Below are 19,494 nucleotides of genomic sequence, written 5' to 3'. Positions count from 1 at the left end.
AGTTATTTCCCACAAGATTTCTATCAAAAGCACTACTACCTATGAGCTGTTCCCATTTGTTTCTCAGTAATATTCACCACAAGATTAAATCTATTAATTATTATATTCATCCCTATAATAACACTCAAGATAGCCAAAGTTGTTGAACATTAGAAAACTCTCAACAGGTTATGTGTATACACTAGCAGAGGCCAGCTAACACAGGAGATAAGCATCTGGAATTCATTTTATTATCAAACCTCATTAACATCTTTGATCTGACATTTGATATTTTGATGGTTATGAGAAATAGTTTTAGAAAGGTTTTATATTTATACCAATATTTAATAAATATTCTTGACTAATCTTCACATGACAACTTCCATATACTGTTGCTAGTCAAGAAAATAAATTATAAAACCAAATTACAACACATCTGCAATCAAGTACTGCTTCTACCCCACAGATAGCTCATTTATATTTTTCAAAGATTTGAGGATTTCATTCCAACTCTATTCTTGGAATGGATTTAATATCTTGCTTGAAATGTTAAAGAATTTTTAAATCAAACTTTCCTTGGAAATCAAATCTCTGCCATTTAATTAATCTTATTTAATAAAGGAGAATTGAGTCCATATTTTTCAAAGTATATAAAATAAGGTTTGAGAATACATAGAAGATAACCATTTAAATAATGTAGAATAGGGCGCCTAGGTGGCTCAGTATGTTAAGCCTCTGCCTTTGGCTTGGGTCATGATCTCAGGGTCCTGGGATCGAGTCCCGCATCGGGCTCTCCACTTGGCAGGGAGCCTGCTTCTTCCTCTCTCTCTCTGCCTGCCTCTCTGCCTACTTGTGATCTCTGTCTGTAAATAAATAAATAAAATCTTTTTTTAAATAAATAAATAAATAAAAATAATGTAGAATAAACAACTGTAACGCAATTTATGACACGTAAATGTTTTTCACAATGTTACCTTTCAATCATTTTGCACACCCACTTCACACATCTGAACAGAATGCTACTGGAGTAAAGATAGACCAACTCATAATAGAGGATAAATGAAGAAAAATGAGTCAATAATATTGGGGAATTAAGAAAAGTTAATGTAGAGCTCTGTCCCTGATAACCAAAATCACAAAAGATTATGACTTGGTTAAGAAAATTGCATACAATTAAAAAAAAAGAAAACTGCATATAATCAAGCTGCTATAAAAATTCCAAAAGGCAGTCATTAAAAAACAGATTAAGAAAAAATTGCTAAAGATCAATAATCTTCTATCAGGAAAGAATTTCTCACAAAAGCTTTCAGAAAAATTTTCTCTATTAACATTTTGAAGAATTGAACTTATATTCTTATCACCTATCTTAAATAATCAAAAGCCTTATTAACCAGAATTATGATAATAAAGATATTCCAAGTTTCAGTTCTGGGAAAATCATAATAAACTCTAAACCTACAAAATCATCTGCATATTTTCAGTTAATTTTTACTTATATAACAGATTTTTTGCTACTATTCCTAATTTTCACAAATTGTTATTTTCTCAGTAATTCCATTTCCCTCCAACCTGAGACTTATACATACTTGGGATTTGTCATCTGCTCCTTGAGACTGTCACGTACATAATTAAGAACTGTAGATGCTTTACTTATTTTTACTTCAGTATTGCTATTGATATGGTCTGCAAATTATTTTTTATAATTTACAGTCCTTTTATTTAAGGTTTCTGTTGTTCAAATAAAAAATGTTCTTAGGTGGCGCCCGGGTGGCTCAGTGGGTTAAAGCATCTGCCTTCAGCTCAGGTCATGATCCCGGGCCAGAGTCCTGGGATCAAGCCCCGCATCGGGCTCTCTGCTCCACAGGGAGCCTGCTTCCTCCCCTCTCTCTTTGCCTGCCTCTCTGCCTACTTGTGATCTGTCTCTGTCAAATAAATAAATAAAATCTTAAAAAAAACAACAACCAAGTACTGGTGAAAATACAGAGAATTTTTCTTAGGTTACACACTAAAAATTAAGAGCCTTACAGTATTTTAATGCATACAATTAAAGTTAATACTTAGGACAAAGGTCCTATTGCTTCACTTACTAATTTACTTTGCTAAACAAAATAAACAACAACAAAACAAAAGAACAGAACTGAATGATCATTTAAGGTAGGCACCATGTTTGCAATTTATAATTGCGCATTGTACGTATAGTGTTTCTTAAATCAAGTATATAGGTTCAACATTTATAAAAACAAAAATTTCAAAGAAAAATGATAACTCGTACCATTGTTAGAGGACAAACTGACCTTAGTGTCACAAACCTATATATTATCCATAATGTAAGCTGAAATTTAAGAATGTGTTGCTTAGATTTTAACAGTGTTTTCAAAAACAGTCCATTATTGAAAAAGATGACATTAAAAAAATCAGTCATAAAATAAAAATTCAACACAAAGTTGTTAAAAAAAAATAACTATAACTTTGAGGCCAAGATACTCCACTAGAAAGCTAGGAAAACATACATATTACACCACTTTAAGCACACATAGTGGATGATGAACATCGTTCCTTTAAGCAATGTATTAGAAGACTATCAGAAATTACTAATTCAAATTAAAATTAAGGTATTTTTGAATACCTTTACTGAAGCACTCTGTATATAGTACTTTTCCACTAGTTCTCAAGGCATTTATTGATCAGTAGCCAACATATAATTGGATAACTCAGTTTTATCCTACAAATGAAAGACAAAGTGCTCTAACTTAATAGGCCACAAATGCTTTATTAGATGAAATTACAAACGCTAATTACAAACTTTTCCAGCATTATTTTATGCTTTAAAGTCAAATATAAGGAAATAATGTATAGTCAGAGCCCAAAAATAATTTAAAAATTTACCATGACAAATTTCAACAAAAGTAAAAATTTTTTATTCTAACAAAAACGTTTACCACTATATACTTTAGAAATGTAAAAACAAAACGCAGCAATCAGCACCACATCAATGCAAACTAAAACAAACCAAAAATGAAACAGAATGTACTGCAAGCCAGCAGACCCTTACTACCAGACTGAAATAAGAGGGACATTCTTACAAATGGTTAAGAATCCCTGATGTGACACTATTGTGTGGAGGATATTTTTTTAAAAAGCGAACTAAATCTCATGACAAATAAAACAAAACTCATTTAAAATAAAGCAAAATTTTAGGCGCAAAAGTGCCCTATATTCTGAATGTACCTATCGGTGGACAATAATGGGATGCCCCTGCCAAGTCAGTATTCTTGGGGCAGTGATTACTTCTCAACTACACAACCATCAATGAAAGAGCACAAAGAAAACATGACTGAATTAAGCTTGATACAGTTGATGAGAAACTACCAGGGTAATATGATACTTTAGCATAACTGAAAATCTCAATTTGAAATACGTTTTTCTATAAATGGAATATCTATTAGTGAAAATGCAAAAGTGAATAAAATTCTGCTTTAAACATTTTCTGGGATGACAATCCAAAGTGCTTATTCAATTTAGAATATACTGTCACAACAGGACATACTGTGCAACATTTGAGTGGTCTGATATATCACGCAGAGTAAAGTGAAAGATGTCCTCAAATAAGCCTTTATTTTATAAAAAGAAGTGAAGATCGGAATTTTATTATTTGTTATTTTCTCGAATTAAGATGTGGTATTACATACTAAGAAACTATCTCCCACCTTTAGTAAATTTCTTTTCAACATTACAAACCTGTAAGTCTTATACAAATAATATGAAGTTTCCTTTTTACACAGTATCTCTTTTAAAGAAAATAGCAAGAATGTCAACATGTAATTAAATAATAACTGTGGCATCCAAACCATAGGTTCTGGGTAAATGACAAACATTTCTTAAAAATATAAGTCTCAATAATACAAGAAACGGATGTTCCCACAAACAGAGGTACACTTAAGGGGACAGCTAACCTGATTCGGAATCACTGCTGCTGCCCGAGGAGCTTGAATCACTGCTGCTGCTTTCAGTCTCCGATGAGCTGCTAGTGCTGCTGCTGCTGCTTTCACTCAATCGGGAACCGCTTCCAACAGCCTTGGATGACTGGGTTTTCTCAGCTACAAAACAGGGAAACACATTACAATGCCAGCAGAATCAAATAATTACACGAACACTTGGAAAAAAAAAAAAAAAGGAAAAAAGAAACCTGTTCCCTTTTTAAAAACAAATACATAAAAAACTGCCACCTACGTTTTGCTTGACATTTTCTTGAATTTAACTGATTGTTGACATCTAGTAACCGCTTTTCCAACTCCTGTTTTTTCTGTGAATGAAATTCTTCTTTGGACTTCGTTATTTTCTTACCTATGTGATTTAAGAGGGAAAAACCGTCTTATCAAAAACTAACACAGGGTGCCTGGGTGGCTCAGTGGGTTAAGCCGCTGCCTTCACTCAGGTCATGATCTCAGGGTCCTGGGATCGAGTCCCCCATCAGGCTTTCTGCTCAGCAGGGAGCCTGCTTCCTCCTCTCTCTCTCTCTCTCTCTCTCTGCCTACCTCTCTGCCTACTTGTGATCTCTCTCTGTCAAATAAATAAAATTAAAAAAAAAAAAACTAACACAAATACCAGTCGGCTTTCTACTGATAGAAATACATACCCTGAGGTTTTATCAGTCTTTTTCTTCTTAGACATGCCGCAACGTACTTTTCCAGTTCTCTCAGTGTTGATGCTTTCAGTGTTTCAAAGTCTATCTCTATCTCATCAGGGTTGGAATTTCTTAGAGAAGGCTCTCTTGATTGTATTATGTGAACTACTCGCCCAAGTTTATCTCCAGGGAGTTTGTTTATATCCAAGCTTAACTGCCTTTTCTCATCATAGTTCATAGGCTTAGCATTATCCTCATCTTCAGGTTTCAGAGCAAACACCTGTTGTTTCCTCTTCTTTGGCTGACTAAACAAAAACTAAATTTAGTCAAATATGTTAAATAATACTACTATATGAATAAGGCATTATAAAAGATACTTACTTGCTTTTGGACTTCTCCTTTAATTTCACTTGATTAAACTTTTTTCTTGGATTTTCATCTCTGTTATTAGCCTTTTCTTTCTTCTTTTCCCTTTTAGACTTATTCCTTTTCTTTAGCTTGCGGAAAGGTACTTGGGAGAGAACCTGTAGCTGTTGATGAACAGCTTTCAGCTAATAAAGAAAAAAATTCTTTCAACATTCATGGCTCTAAACACATTAGGAAAAAAAATGAAGGCACTCAAAAGTCAACCCTATCCTTTTGAAATTCATTTCATACTAGATTTCCTTCAAGCTCTAATTTCATTCCACAAATTCATCATTTTGAAGGGCATACATTAAATCAGAAATACTATTTTCCGTGCTCAACCCATAAACTAAGATATTCAACTAAAAACAGACCATGAAAATGAACATTTCTAGGTAATCTCAACTTTGTTTTCTTTCAGGCTTGAGCTAGGAGGTTAACATTGTATCACAAAAGGTAGCAATACTGAACAAAAACTAATCCATCAAATATCTTGGATTATGTACTGTAAATTATTTCAATGAGTATAAATTCCTTGTGGTTAGAAAGGTAACAGAATTTTAAGATACATAGATCTTTGTGTAAAACTACTAAACATTACAAACGTGGCAGGAAATAAATAGTCATAGCTCCTAAGTGATCTAAATGTAACAGCTTTTAATCTACAAAAAAGATGTTATAATAGATCTGCAACAACAGCTCATAAAAATACAAAAACTTTCATCAATACAATCAACTACCTGCTCCTGAAGCTTTGCAAGACGCTGAACTCGTTCATCTTCAGAATCCCCAGAAGAGTTACCTTCAGATGAAGCTTCACTACTGCTTTCTCTACCAAGGATTTTTGTGGTGTCTGTTCTTATGTAGCAGACAGGCATACTCCCCACAGGTTCATCTGGGATTTTTGCAAAATGCATTTCAAAAACATCCTATAATAAAAAATTAAACTATATTTTTATATTTATACTTATAATTACACTATATTTAGACTATATTTTCTGTATTTCCAATGTAATACAGCAGTAACACCCTTCAGCAAATGTCGTATTTTGATGATAATTCTATTTTTCCCTCGAATAATCATTGCATAGTATATACATCAAATCATTCTATTATATACTTTAAATGTATACAGTGTTATATTTCCATTTTATCTCTGTAAAACGTTCGGGGGGGGGGGCAGTTTGCCAAAGAAGTAACATAAGACTCATGCTTCCTTGCCTGCCAACCTTAAAACTTTTCTCCTCTCTCCCATATAAGATAGACATCTTTTTTAAATTTTTTATTTATTTTCAGCCTAACAGTATTCATTATTTTTGCACCACACCCAGTGCTCCATGCAATCCGTGCCCTCTCTAATACCCACCACCTGGTTCCCCCAACCTCCCACCCCCACCCCCCACCACTTCAAACACCTCAGATTGTTTTTCAGAGTCCACAGTCTCTCCTGGTTCACCTCCTCTTCCAATTTCCCCCAACTCCCTTCTTCTCTCTAACTCCCCATGTCCTCCATGCTATTTGTTATGCTCCACAAATAAGTGAAACCATGTGATAATTGACTCTCTCTGCTTGACTTATTTCACTCAGCATAATCTCTTCCAGTCCCATCCATGTTGCTACAAAAGTTGGGTACTCATCCTTTCTGACGGAGGCATAATACTCCATAGTGTATATGGACCACATCTTCCTTATCTATTCGTCCATTAAAGGGCATCTTGGTTCTTTCCACAGTTTGGCGACCATGGCCATTGCTGCTATAAACATTGGGGTACAGATGGTACTTTTTTCACTACATAAGATAGACCTCTTAAGCTGTAGAGAGGACCTTCTTTCAAGGAGCTCCTGTCCTATGGTTGATTCATCATTCCACTAACTCCAACTCCACTGCATTCCACCCAAAGTCCTAGAGCTTTACCTTCAGGGGAACATGGGTTCTAGTCAATCCTATCTCAAGCTATCTACCATCCCCTCTTCACTAATATTTGCCCCATATCCTCTATGTATAATGCAGTCTCCTTAAAAGATTTATTACTAATGGGTACTACACCTTAAAAAACAACCCCATTTTAAGAGTCAATTTACTTAATAAATTGTGCTTTATATTTGGGAAGTGGGGCATTCTTTTATTGACTTATGGTTCTCTTAAATTTCTAAACGAGGGGCACCTGGGTGGCTCAGTCAGTTAAAGTGTCTGCCTTCAGCTCAGGTCATGATCTCAGGGTCCCGGGATCAAGCCCTGCATCGAGCTCTCTACTTGGTAGAGGGTCTGCTTCTCCCTCTCCTTCTGTGATCTCTCTCACTTTTGCTTTCTCAAGTAAATAAAATCTTTTAAAGAAATAAAATAAAATTTCCAAACTATGTTCAGAGAAAACTCACTTTCAGAGCACACCCATCAACTTACCTGGAGCATTCTTGCCATTGTTACTACTTCATGATCTGGAGGATTGTATCTGTAGCAATTCATGAACATTAATCTAACATCTGCAGCAAATTCATATGCATCTTTATATTCTTGGTTGTCCATTTTCCCCTAAATTAAGGAAAAATTACAGGATTCATAAACAACACAGTCCAATAATCATTTGAGCGTTTACATTAATTATTTATATTATGAAATAGTTGAAACATACAGAACAACACAGGTAATACCCACAACAGACACCCACCCTCCAAATTTGACAAATGTTAAAATCCTGCTGTATTTGCTTTGTCTTTTTGACCTTGAGAATATCCAATGCATTTTGACAAATAGAGGTAAGGAAGATTGCTATTCCAAGTATTAAAAAAAAAAAGAAAAGAAGACGAACATAATCACAAAAGCAGGAAAATAGTGCATTTCTAGACAATCTTAGACAAATATGATCCTAAAAAAGCAATGAAAAGATAAATTCCTCAAACCAACCTTGAACATTTAAATGAAAGATTTTTATTAAAAATTTCCTCAAAATGAAAAGACATTTAAAATGAACAAAATTGGTAAAAGGAAAGAAATACTAACATCAGAACAGAAATGAAGAGACTAAAAAAACAACAAAAAAGACAAATGAAAGTAAGAGCCAATCCTTTGAAAAAATAAGACAAAACTGATAAACCTTTACCCAGACACATCAAAAAAAGAGGACTCAGAAATGAAAGAGAAGAAACAACCAATCCATAGAAATACAAAGGATAAGAGACTATTACAAAAAAAAAAAAAACAAAAAAAGGAGAACAAATTAAGATAACCTAGAAGAAATGGATAAATTCCCGGAAACACACAATCTTCTGAGACTAAGTCATGATGAAATAGAAAATCTGAACAGACCAATTACTCATAATGGAATTGAATCAGTAATCAAAGACTCCCAAGAAACAGAAGTTGGGACCACATGGCTTCACAAGGGAATATTACCAAACATTTAAAGAGTTAACACCTAACTTCCTCAAACTATTCAAAAAAATAGAAATGGAATAAAAAGTTCCAAATTCCTTCTATGAGGCCAGCATCACCCTGATGATAAAACAATAAAGACACTATTAAAAATAAATTACAGGCCAATACCCCTGATGAACATAGATGCAAAAATCCTCACAAAATATTAGCAAAACTCTTCCATTATAAACAAGTGGGATTTATCCCAGGAATGCAAGGATGATTCAATATCTACAAATCAATCAATGGGATATAATACATGAATAAAATGAAGGGTAAAAGCCATATGTTCATCTCAATAAATGTAGAAAAATATGACAAAACTCAAATCTGTTCATGATAAAACTCTCAACAGTGTGGGTTTAAATCAAACATACCTCAATATAATAAAGGCCATATATGAAAAACCACAGCTAATACAATATTCAATGGTGAAAAACTGAAAGCTTTTCTTCTAAGACCAAGACCAGGGATGTCTACTCTCATCACTTTTACTCAACATAGTACTAAAAATCCTAGCTGCAGCAATCAGACAAGAAAAATAAGTAAAAGGCACCCAAAGGTGTGGGGAAAAGTAAAACTGTCACTATTTATAGATGAGATGACACTGTATATAGAAAAACCAAAAAACTCTACCAAACAGCTGTTAGAATAAATAAATTCAAAGTTGCAGGATGTGAAATTAATATGTAGAAATATGCCACATCTACATACTAATAAGAAAGTAGTAGAAAAAATAATTAAGAAAAAAATCCCATTTATAATTGCATCAAAGAGCAAAAACACAAACAAACCTAGAAATGAATCTAACCAAAGGGTACAAGACCTGTACTCTGAAAATTATAAGACACTCATGAAAGAAAGTGAAGACATAAATGGAAAGATAAACTATGCTTATGAACTGGAAGAATAGTTAAAATGTCATACCACCCAAAGCAATCTACAGATTTCATGCAATCCCTATGAAAATGCCAACAGAAGTACTCACAGACCTAGAATAAATAATCCTAAAAATTTTAAGGAACCACAAAGAGCGTGAATTGCCAAAGCAACCTTAAGAACATAACTAGATTTGGGGATAATAATACACTGTATGTTTATAAAAAAATTTAAAAATTTAAAAAGAAAAACTTAACTAGAGGTATTGCAATCCCAGATTTCAAGATATATTACAAATCTACAGTAATCAAAACAGGGAGGTACTGGCACAAAACCAGACTCACATATCAGCAGAACAGGACAGAAAGAAATAAACCAACACTTATATGGTCAATTAACCTCTGACAAAGGAGGCAAGAATATACAATGGAGAACAGACAAGTCTCTTCAAATGTTGCTGCAAAAACTAGAGTTAAGTGCAGAAGAATGAAAACTGAACCACCTTCCTATACTATACATAAAAATAAATTCAAAATGGATTAAAGACCTAAATAAAACATAAAAGCCATAAAACTAGAAGAAAATATAAGTAGTAATCTCTTGAACATGGGTAACATTTTTAGTTTTAGTAACATTTTTCTGGATGTCTACTCAGGCCAGGGAAACAAAAGCAAAAATAAAGTCTATCAGACAAAAAAGCTTTTGCACAGTGAAGAATATCATAAAACAAAAAGGCAAACAACTGAACAGAAGAGATATGTGAATTATGTACCTGATATGGGGTTAATATCCAAGATATATAAGTAATTCATTTAAGAAAACAAAAACACTAATTCAAAAAATATATATATGTACCTCTGTTTATTGCAGTATTATTTAAAATAGCCAAGGTATTGAAGCAACTTCAGAGACAACAGATGAATGGATAAAGAAGATCACACACACACACACACACACACACACACACACAGACACACAGACACACACAATATTACTCAGCCATAAAAAATGGTATAAGATCTTGTTATCTGCAACAATGTGGACTGACCCAGAGGATATTTATGCTAAGTGAAATAAGACAGAGGAAGACAAATACCATTATCATCACACTTGTATGTGGAATCTAAAAAACAAAGCAAGACACACATATACAGAAACAGTCTCATAAGTACTGAGAACAAACTGATGATTGCAAGGTGGAAAGGGGATGAATGAAATAGGCAAAGGGGATTAAGAGGTACAAAACTTCTACTCACAAAATAAGCCATGGGGATGAATAGTATAGAATAGGGAATATAATCAACAATATTGTAATAACATTGTTATGGTAATGGATGGTAACTACACTTTCATGGTGAGTACTAAATAAAGTATAGAACTGTCAAATCATTGTGCTGTACACCTTAGTAATATAAAATTGTATGTCAACTATACCTCAATTAAAAATTAAGGGGTGCCTGGCTGATTCAGTTGGTAAAGCATGTAACTCTTCATCTTGGGTTCATGAGTTTGTGCCCCATGCTGGGGGTAGACTTTACTTAAAAATCAAATTTTAAAAAATAGTAATTAAAAAAACCTGACAAAGGCAGTAGACATCGCCCCCAAAAATGCAGAGAGGGATTGGAAACTATATCAGTGCCTTATTCCCCTCCCCCAAATTACATCAGAATCATGCAATTATTAAAAATATAACCTTGAATATATAATGAGAAAATGTCTACAACACAGTATGTGAAAATTCAGGGTACAGAGTAATATTACATACTGCAACTCAAACATTGTGGCAAGAACAATAGAATAAAACAGAAGAAAAAGAAAGATGTTTAAAATTTTTCCCATGATTCATTCCAGGTGATATGACCTACTAATGATTTTAATTAATGATATTTTCCTGAATTAAAACAATTTTTTACACTGAACAAGAGTACTTTTATGATCAAGAAAAGTTTCTTCTACTAAAACAACATTTACCTTAATAGTTCCAAGATCCATTGGATTTTTCACAATATCATAGTAGTTGTGGAGCCCCAAAGCATTAACATCAACAGGGTTATAAAAGGGCCATGCATAGGACAAGTGTTTCTTTGCAAGCATTTCTTTAAGAATCTCACTACAGTGCCTTAACTGTTCGGTCACTTTAACATTCTTTACAACTTTACACTGTTGCTGAGAATCTGGCAAAACAGTCTTCAGCACATTCTCTTTTATAGGTGGCATTTTCAATGATTTCTTTTCTGCAAGTGTTGGGGAAGATTCACCACTTGCTTTAACTACTGAAGCTGTAGGAGTTGTGGTATCTGCTTTCCTCTTCACACCCCTTGTAACCTGGAACAGTTCAACAACAACAAAAATTACAATTAAGTGGGCATTCAGAGCAAGTTTTCAAACTTAAGAGCACCAAGTCTTCCCTATGTTAAATATTAGTGAAGCTTAATTTCTCTTTTATAAGGAAATAGTTCAAGTATTTTCTTCCTAATATTCAAAGAACTGTCTTGTGTAAACCTAAATGAAAGACATATGGAAAAATAAGTCATGGTTATACAAAAAACAAGTTTCTGAATACCTGAAATCAGCTATGGTATACAATTTTAAATTATCAACCCAAAAGAAATTACATAACACACAGAATGGATAAGTGGGCAACTGATAGTAACACTAAAAATATAGTAAACCAGTACAAATCCTACAAGAAATCTCTAAAATTTGGTTCACATCCTAGGTCTCTTGTTATAAAATGTAAACAGACAAAAAAACTGGCTGCAGTAAGCTGAAGACAGATTTTCACATCAACTTAAAAGGTTTAGTCATCACAACTCCTTACATGGAAACATTTTAAAGCTATAGTGAACTTACTTGGGCCACTGTTTGTGAGGTCGGGTTGAATGGAGTACCTTGTGCCATGTTTGAAGGAGAAACTGATGTCTCAGGAAATACAGAGGGAATCACTTGTGGCTTAAATACTTGTTCTAGTGCTGTGGGGGATTGTTTTTCTTTAACAGAAGGAACTGTCACATTATGTTGAATGCCTAGTAAAGTGTGAACAAGAGTCAATATGTGAGTAAAACATAAACTATTTTTCTTTGTATTCTAATTCATGTAGTTCAGCTTTTTAGCAATATAAACACAATACACTCCCAATTCCCCTTTGAAACTCTCCCCCACATACTTGCTAACACCTGTCAGAGCAATTTAGATATAATATTGGAGACCTCAAACCTACAATGCTTTGTAAGGACCCGCATGATCTCTCTACCTACATGCACTCCCCCCTCCCAACCTCACTTCCTATCACTTCAGCCTACTGGTCTGCCACAAAGCCTCAAATCTGGTAAGCATAAGCAAACTATTCTCTCTGCCCGGAAGGAGATAGCCTCTTGGCTCATTCCAAATTCCCTTTATGTCTTTACGGAAATGTTACATTCTTAGGCCATCCTATGTAAAACAACTCTCTTCTGAACCCCACTACTTTCTTGTTCTCTTATTCTTACTTTTTCCCTGATATTATCACATTTGATGTACAACATATAGGTATCCTTGACTCTTCGAATTCTTAACAAACTCAGGAACCAAAAAGGTTAGAATATATTTTAAGCCAGGACTTGTATTCCTCAATCTCTGAGTTCTCATTATCCACAAATTAAAACTTAGGAACCAAATAAACTGAGATAACCTCATATCTTTTGATATCCCAACTGTGGCTCTTTGAGCTCAGGAGCTAAACAGCTAAGTATAATGAGGAATACGTACATTTACTAAATTTTACCAAATTTGTGAACTAGAACAAAAAGCTCTGTGAGGGGAAGGGAACTTTGTTTCAATCTCTACAATATATCTTGGACGTAATACAGTATTTAGAACTTAAAAGGACCCCATGAACATATATTGCATGCCACTATGTATCGCCACCTTTCTAGGTGCTAGGGCACAACAATGAACAAGACAGACACAGTTTCTGTCCTTGGTGAGCACATTCTCTAATGTAAGAAACAGAAAAAAAAAAAAAAAATCAAATTGATTACAAGTGATGTTGAGCGCCAAAATGGAAATAAATGGGGTGCTGACTAAATTAAGACAGAGACCTACTATGAAGAAGATAAGCCAGCAGGCCTCTCTGAAGAGGAACCAATTAAGATTTTACTGTGAATTTAAGAAATAACCAGTCAGAGAATGGGATGGCAGTAAAAATGTATTTGAAGACAATCAGTAGGGAAAACTTCAGTGACTGAGGAGAAAGCTGCTCAAGATGAGAATGGAGAATTGGCAAATACCAGATCACAAAGGGCCACAGTAGGAATTCAGACTTCATTTTAACATGAGAAACTAAAGAGAGGCTTTATGCAGGCTAATGATGTATTCTAGTTTATTTTTAAAATACCGCCTTTGTTATTATGTAGACAATAGACCACATAGAAGAATCAGGATCACAGGGAATAAGACAATGGTAGCGTGAACAAGGATAATTGCAAAAACAAACTGAGGGTTGAATACAAATGACTTATTAATGAACAGAATGTGAAAAAGAGTGAGAGAAAAAGGAAGGAATAAAGGACAACTTCTACTATTCTAGCTTGAATAACTGTGTATTAGTACCATTTCAGCTACACAGAATAATCTGAGGAACATCAGTGTTTAACTGTGAGCCAGTTAATGTTAATATCTGTATAAGACATCTAAGTGGAACTGTTCAGTGGCTGTATTAGAGATATAATTTGGAAATTAACAGCACACAGATGGAATTTAGAAAAAGAATTATCTAATATCAAGCCTTGAAAAAAAACCTCCAATATTTTAGAGGTTTAATAGAAAAGTATAATGCTAAGAGGAAGTGGGAAGTAAACTCACAAAATTAGAGTGTGCACCAAGAATAAAGGCATTTCAAGGAAGAGTACATTACAAGGATTATTCACCTTGACCAAATGGGATTTATTCACGGGCTGCAAGGGTGTTTCAAAATCTGCAAATCAATCAATAATTGTGATACACTAACTACATTAACAAAAGAAAGAACAAGAACCACATGATCCTGGGCGCCTGGGTGGCTCAGTCAGTTAAACATCTGCCTTTGGCTCAGGTCATGATCCCAGGGTCCTGGGATCAAGCCCCACATCAGGCTCCCTGCTCAGTGGAGAGCCTGCTTCTCCCAATCCCTCTGTCTGCTGCTCTGCCTACTTGTGCTATCGATCTCTCTGTCAAATACATAAATAAAATCTAAAACAAAAACAAAAAACACACTATCCTCTCAATATGAGAAAAAGCATTTAACAAAGTACAACATCCTTTCTCGATTAAAACTATTCTCAGTGTAGGGATGGGGGGTATAGAGGGAACATACCTCAATACCATAAAAGTCATATATAAAGAGCCCATGGTAAATACTGTTCTCTTTACCCAAGGTCAGGAACACAGCAGGAATGTCCACTATCACCACTGTTGTTCAACACAGTACTAGAAGTCCTAACCTCAACAATCAGCCAACACAAATAAAAGACATCCAAATTAGCAAATAAGCAGTCAAACACTCACTCTTCACAGATGAAATGATACTCTATGTGGAAAACTAAAAAGACTGCACCCCAAAATTGTTAGAACTCACACAGGCATTCAGCAAAGTGGCACGATATAAAATCAATACACAGAAATCAGTTGCATTTCTATCACTAACAATGAGACAGAAGAAAGAAAAATAAAGGAGTTAATCCCATTTATAATTGCACCAAAAATCGTAAGATACTTAGGAATAAATCTAACCAAAAGAGGTAAAGGATCTGAACTATAGAAACTATAGAACACTCATCAAAGAAAATTGAGGGAGACACAAAGAAAGGGAAAAACTTCCATGCTTATGGATTGGAAGAACAAGTATTGTTAAAATGTCTACACTATGTAGAGCGATCTATATATTCAATGCAATCTGTATCAAAATACTACCAACATTTTTCACAGCACTGGAACAAATATCCTAAAATTTGTATGGAATCAGAAAAGACCCCGAATAGCCAAAGGAATGTAAAAAAGAAAACCAAAGCTGGTGGCATCATAATTCTAGACTTCAAGCTCTATTACAAACTGTAATCATCAAGATGGTATTATGCTGGCACAAAAACACAGATCAATGGAACAGAATTGAGAACCCAGAAATGGCCCTCGACTCTATGGTCAACTAATCTTTGACAAAGCAGGAAAGAATGTCCAGTGGAAAAAAGAGTCTCTTCAACCAATGGAGTTGGGAAAATTGGACAGTCACATGCAGAAGAATGAAACTGGACCAATTTCTTACACCATACACAAAAAGTAAACTCAAAATGGATGAAAGACCTAAATGTGAGATAGGAATCCATCAAAATCCTAGATGAGAACAGAGGCAGCAACCTCTTCGATCTCAGCTGCAGCAATTTCTTGCTAGACACATCTCCAGAGGCAAGGGAAACAAAAACAAAAATGAACTATTGGGACTTCATCAAGATAAAATCTTTGGCATAGAAAACAGATGGCAAACCCAAAGACAACCAACAGAATGGGAGAAGATATTTATAAATGACATATCAGAGAAAGGGCTAGTATCCAAAAATCTATACCCAAATAACACCCAAAAAATAATCCAATCAAGAAATGGGCAGAAAACATGAACAGGCATTTCTCTAAAGATATACAAATAACCAACAGACACATGAAAAAATGTCAACATCATTCAGCATCAGGGAAATACAAATTAAAACCACAATGAGACAGAAAGGCTAAAATTAACAAGTCAGGATATGACAGATGCTGGTGAGGATGCGGAGAAAGGGGAACCCTCCTACACTGTTGGTGGGAATGCAAGCTGGTGCAACCACTCTGGAAAGCAGCATTGAGGTCCCTCAAAATGTTGAAAATACAACTGCCCTATGACCCGGCAATTGCACTACTGGGTATTTACCCTAAAGATACAAACGTAGTGATCCAAAGGGGCACATGCACCCGAAGGTTTATGCAACAATGTCCACAATAGCCAAACTATGGAAAGAACCTAGATGTCCATCAACAGATGAATGGATAAAGAAGATGTGGTATATATACACAATGGAATACTATGCAGCCATCAAAAGAAATGAAATCTTGCCATTTGCGACAACGTGGATGGAACTAGAGCGTATCGTGCTTAGCGAAATGAGTCAAGCGGAGAAAGACAACTATCATATGATCTCCCTGATATGAGGAAGTGGTGATGCAACATGGGGGCTTAAGTGGGTAGGAGAAGAATAAATGAAACAAGATGGGATTGGGAGGGAGACAAACCATAAATGACCCTTAATCTCACAAAACAAACTGAGGGTTGTTGGGGGGAGGGGGGTTGGGAGAAGGGGGGTGGGGTTATGGACATTGGGGAGAGTATGTGCTTTGGTGAGTGCTGTGAAGTGTGTACACCTGGTGATTCACAGACCTGTACCTCTGGGGATAAAAATATATTATATGTTTATAAAAAATTAAAAAATTAAAAAAAAAAACCCACAATGAGATACCACCTCACACCAGGCAGAATGGCTAAAATTAACAAGTCAGGAAATGACAGATGTTGGCGAGGATATGTAAAATGGGGAACCCCCCTACACTGTTGGTGGGAATGCAAGCTGGCACAGCCACTCTAGAAGAACAGTATGGAAGTTCCTCAAAAAGTTGAAAATAGAGCTACCCTATGAATCAGTAATTGCACTACCGGGTATTTACCCCAAAGATACAAATGTGGTAATTCAAAGGGGCACCTACACCCCAATGTAAATAGCAGCAATGTCCACAATAGCCAAACTATGGAAAGAGCCCAGATGTCTATCAATAGATGAATGGCTAGAGAAGATGTGGAATACGTATGCCATGGAATATACACAGCCATCCAAAAAAAATATATGAAATCTTGCAATTTGCAACAGTGTGGTTGGAACTAGAGGATATTATGCTAAGCAAAATAAGTCAATCAGAGAAAGATAATTATCATACAACCTCCACTCCTATGTGGAATTTGAGAATGCAGAGGATCATAGAGGAAGAGAGGAAAAAATAAAACAAGACAAAATCGGAGAGGGAGACAACCATCAGACTCCTAATCATAGGAAACAAATTTAGGGTTGCTAGGAGTAGGGGTCGGTGGGGTAACTGTATGATGGACACTGGGGAAGGCATGTGATGTAATGGAGCACCGAGTATTCTATCAATCACTGAACTCTACCTCTAAAACTAATAATATACCATATGCTAATTAATTGAATTTAAATTTTAAAAGGGTGAACACAGTAATTGCCACCATTATGATAAATATCTACTTACCAGTGCCTGCCTTGACCAAATAAAATTTGATTTGGTGAGAAAAAAATTCCAAACTGTAATAAGGTAACAAATATTCTATTTTTGGATTTATGAATAATAAAATGTATATTCTTTAATCAATGAAAAAAAAAGAAAAGGGATAACAGCCTTCTAATGCAAATACTGATAGAGGTGGAGTAAAGTGAGAATAGAAAAATATTACTTAAATTTTGCCACATTAAGATCTGTAAGAGATCCCAAATAACAAGAACTTCTTAAGTAGTGTGGTAAGAATCTTCTTGGTGATTCAGTGAGGCTAGAACCTACACTGAAGTGAATTTCATGAATATATAAGAGAAAAACAAAAAAATGGGACAGTAGTGGGAAATTGACATGTAAAAGATAAACTTTAAAAATAAGACACTAGAGCATATTTATAGAGTAATGAGACTAACTCTACAAAGGAGAGATTAATGATGTACAAAACAAAGAGGAAAACCGAAAGAATAAAATCCTTGACAAGATGAAGAGGAAAGATCCAGGTCTTAAAGGCATGGCCCAAAGTGACAGAAGAGTAAAGGATCCTGTTATAGACCTTTGCTCTAGCTGATCCCTCTTCCTGGAAGGTTCTTTTTTGTCCATATCTTGAGTTCTCAATGAGGCCCACTCAGAACCCCTCATGTTGTTTGCCTCTCTTTCTACTAGAATGTAAACTCCAAGATGGCAAATGTTTGTTTCATTTATTGATAAATCCCAAGAACTAGAACTGTATTGTAGCACCTCAAAGTTACTCAACTAATTTCATCAATCAATAAATCAACACCAATTCAATTTAATGTACTAAATTTAAAGTTTTTCTTTGCCATTATTTAGACTAGCTACTGTTATATGACAGTTTCCCTACCACTGTGCATAAAAATGCCATGACACTGGCAGTAGAATATTCCCAGAAAGTTATTTGGAAACCTAGATCTTTACTCCAAAGCTAAATCCTATCAATCCTTCAAGGCCAAACTCAAGTTCTATCACCACTAAAGCCTTACCCAGCTTTACCAGCCTGAATCAACTTCTTACTTTCTTGAACCATAGCATGTACTATGTGTAATATCATCTGACATTTATTATAATGCATTATCTTATTGTTTTTAAAAAGTTTCATTTATTTTTTGAAGATCTATCCATTCATTTTAGAGAGAGAGATAGAGCAAAAAAGCAGGGGGTGGAGACAGGAAAAACTGAGGCAGACTCTCCACCAAGCACAAACCCTGACACGGGCTCAATCCCAGGACTCTTGAGAGCATGATTGGAGCCCAAATTAAAAGTCAGCCACTCAACCAAATGAGCCACCCAGCAGCCCCTTAAGTTTTATTTATAACTAAAATGTAAATTGAACTTGAGAGGTAGAGTGGTTACACATCTTTGTAACCCCATAATATATGCATTATAAGTGACAAACATCCAAATACATATTGAGAGGAAAAGTCAAAGAATTTTTGTCTGAGGGAAATTTAAGCTCTTAACAGTAATTTGAGGGGCGCCTGGGTGGCTCAGTGGGTTAAGCTGCTGCCTTTGGTTCGGGTCATGATCTCAGGGTCCTGGGATCAAGCCCCGCATCGGGCTTTCTGCTCAGCCAGTAGCCTGCTTCCCTTCCTCTCTCTCTGCCCGCCTCTCTGCCTACTTGTGATCTCTCACTGTCAAATAAATAAATAAAATATTTAAAAAAAACAGTAATTTGAGCATCTGAAACAAGTAGCTACAACTTAAACATTAAGAATATATTAAGGGGCGCCTGGGTGGCTCAGTGGTTAAGCCGCTGCCTTCGGCTCAGGTCATGATCCCAGGGTCCTGGGATCGAGCCCGGCATCGGGCTCTCTGCTCAGCGGGGAGCCTGCTTCCTCCTCTCTCTCTGCCTGCCTCT

General features: G+C 35.3%; 1 protein-coding gene across 3 annotated transcripts in view; it reads right to left on the bottom strand.

Moving 5' to 3' along the window:
• The window catches only part of BRDT (bromodomain testis associated), a 77,528-nt gene that overhangs the window by 40,162 nt on the left and 17,872 nt on the right, over positions 1-19,494 (bottom strand). For all 3 annotated transcript variants that reach the window (XM_082688674.1, XM_082688676.1, XM_082688675.1), the window contains exons 6-13: positions 12,153-12,325; positions 11,271-11,624; positions 7,410-7,538; positions 5,749-5,937; positions 4,985-5,154; positions 4,616-4,908; positions 4,210-4,323; positions 3,933-4,076 (exon numbers count right to left, since the gene is read on the bottom strand). In XM_082688674.1, the coding sequence (XP_082544800.1) occupies positions 3,933-4,076; positions 4,210-4,323; positions 4,616-4,908; positions 4,985-5,154; positions 5,749-5,937; positions 7,410-7,538; positions 11,271-11,624; positions 12,153-12,325 (1,566 nt within the window). The remainder of the gene's footprint in view (positions 1-3,932; positions 4,077-4,209; positions 4,324-4,615; positions 4,909-4,984; positions 5,155-5,748; positions 5,938-7,409; positions 7,539-11,270; positions 11,625-12,152; positions 12,326-19,494) is intronic.

The sequence above is a fragment of the Mustela nivalis genome (assembly GCF_964662115.1).
Source record: "Mustela nivalis genome assembly, chromosome: 10".
In the NCBI taxonomy this organism is placed as follows: Eukaryota; Metazoa; Chordata; class Mammalia; order Carnivora; family Mustelidae; genus Mustela; species Mustela nivalis.
The sequence above is the reverse complement of the archived record's forward strand: the minus strand, read 5'-3'. Positions and strand labels throughout refer to the sequence as shown.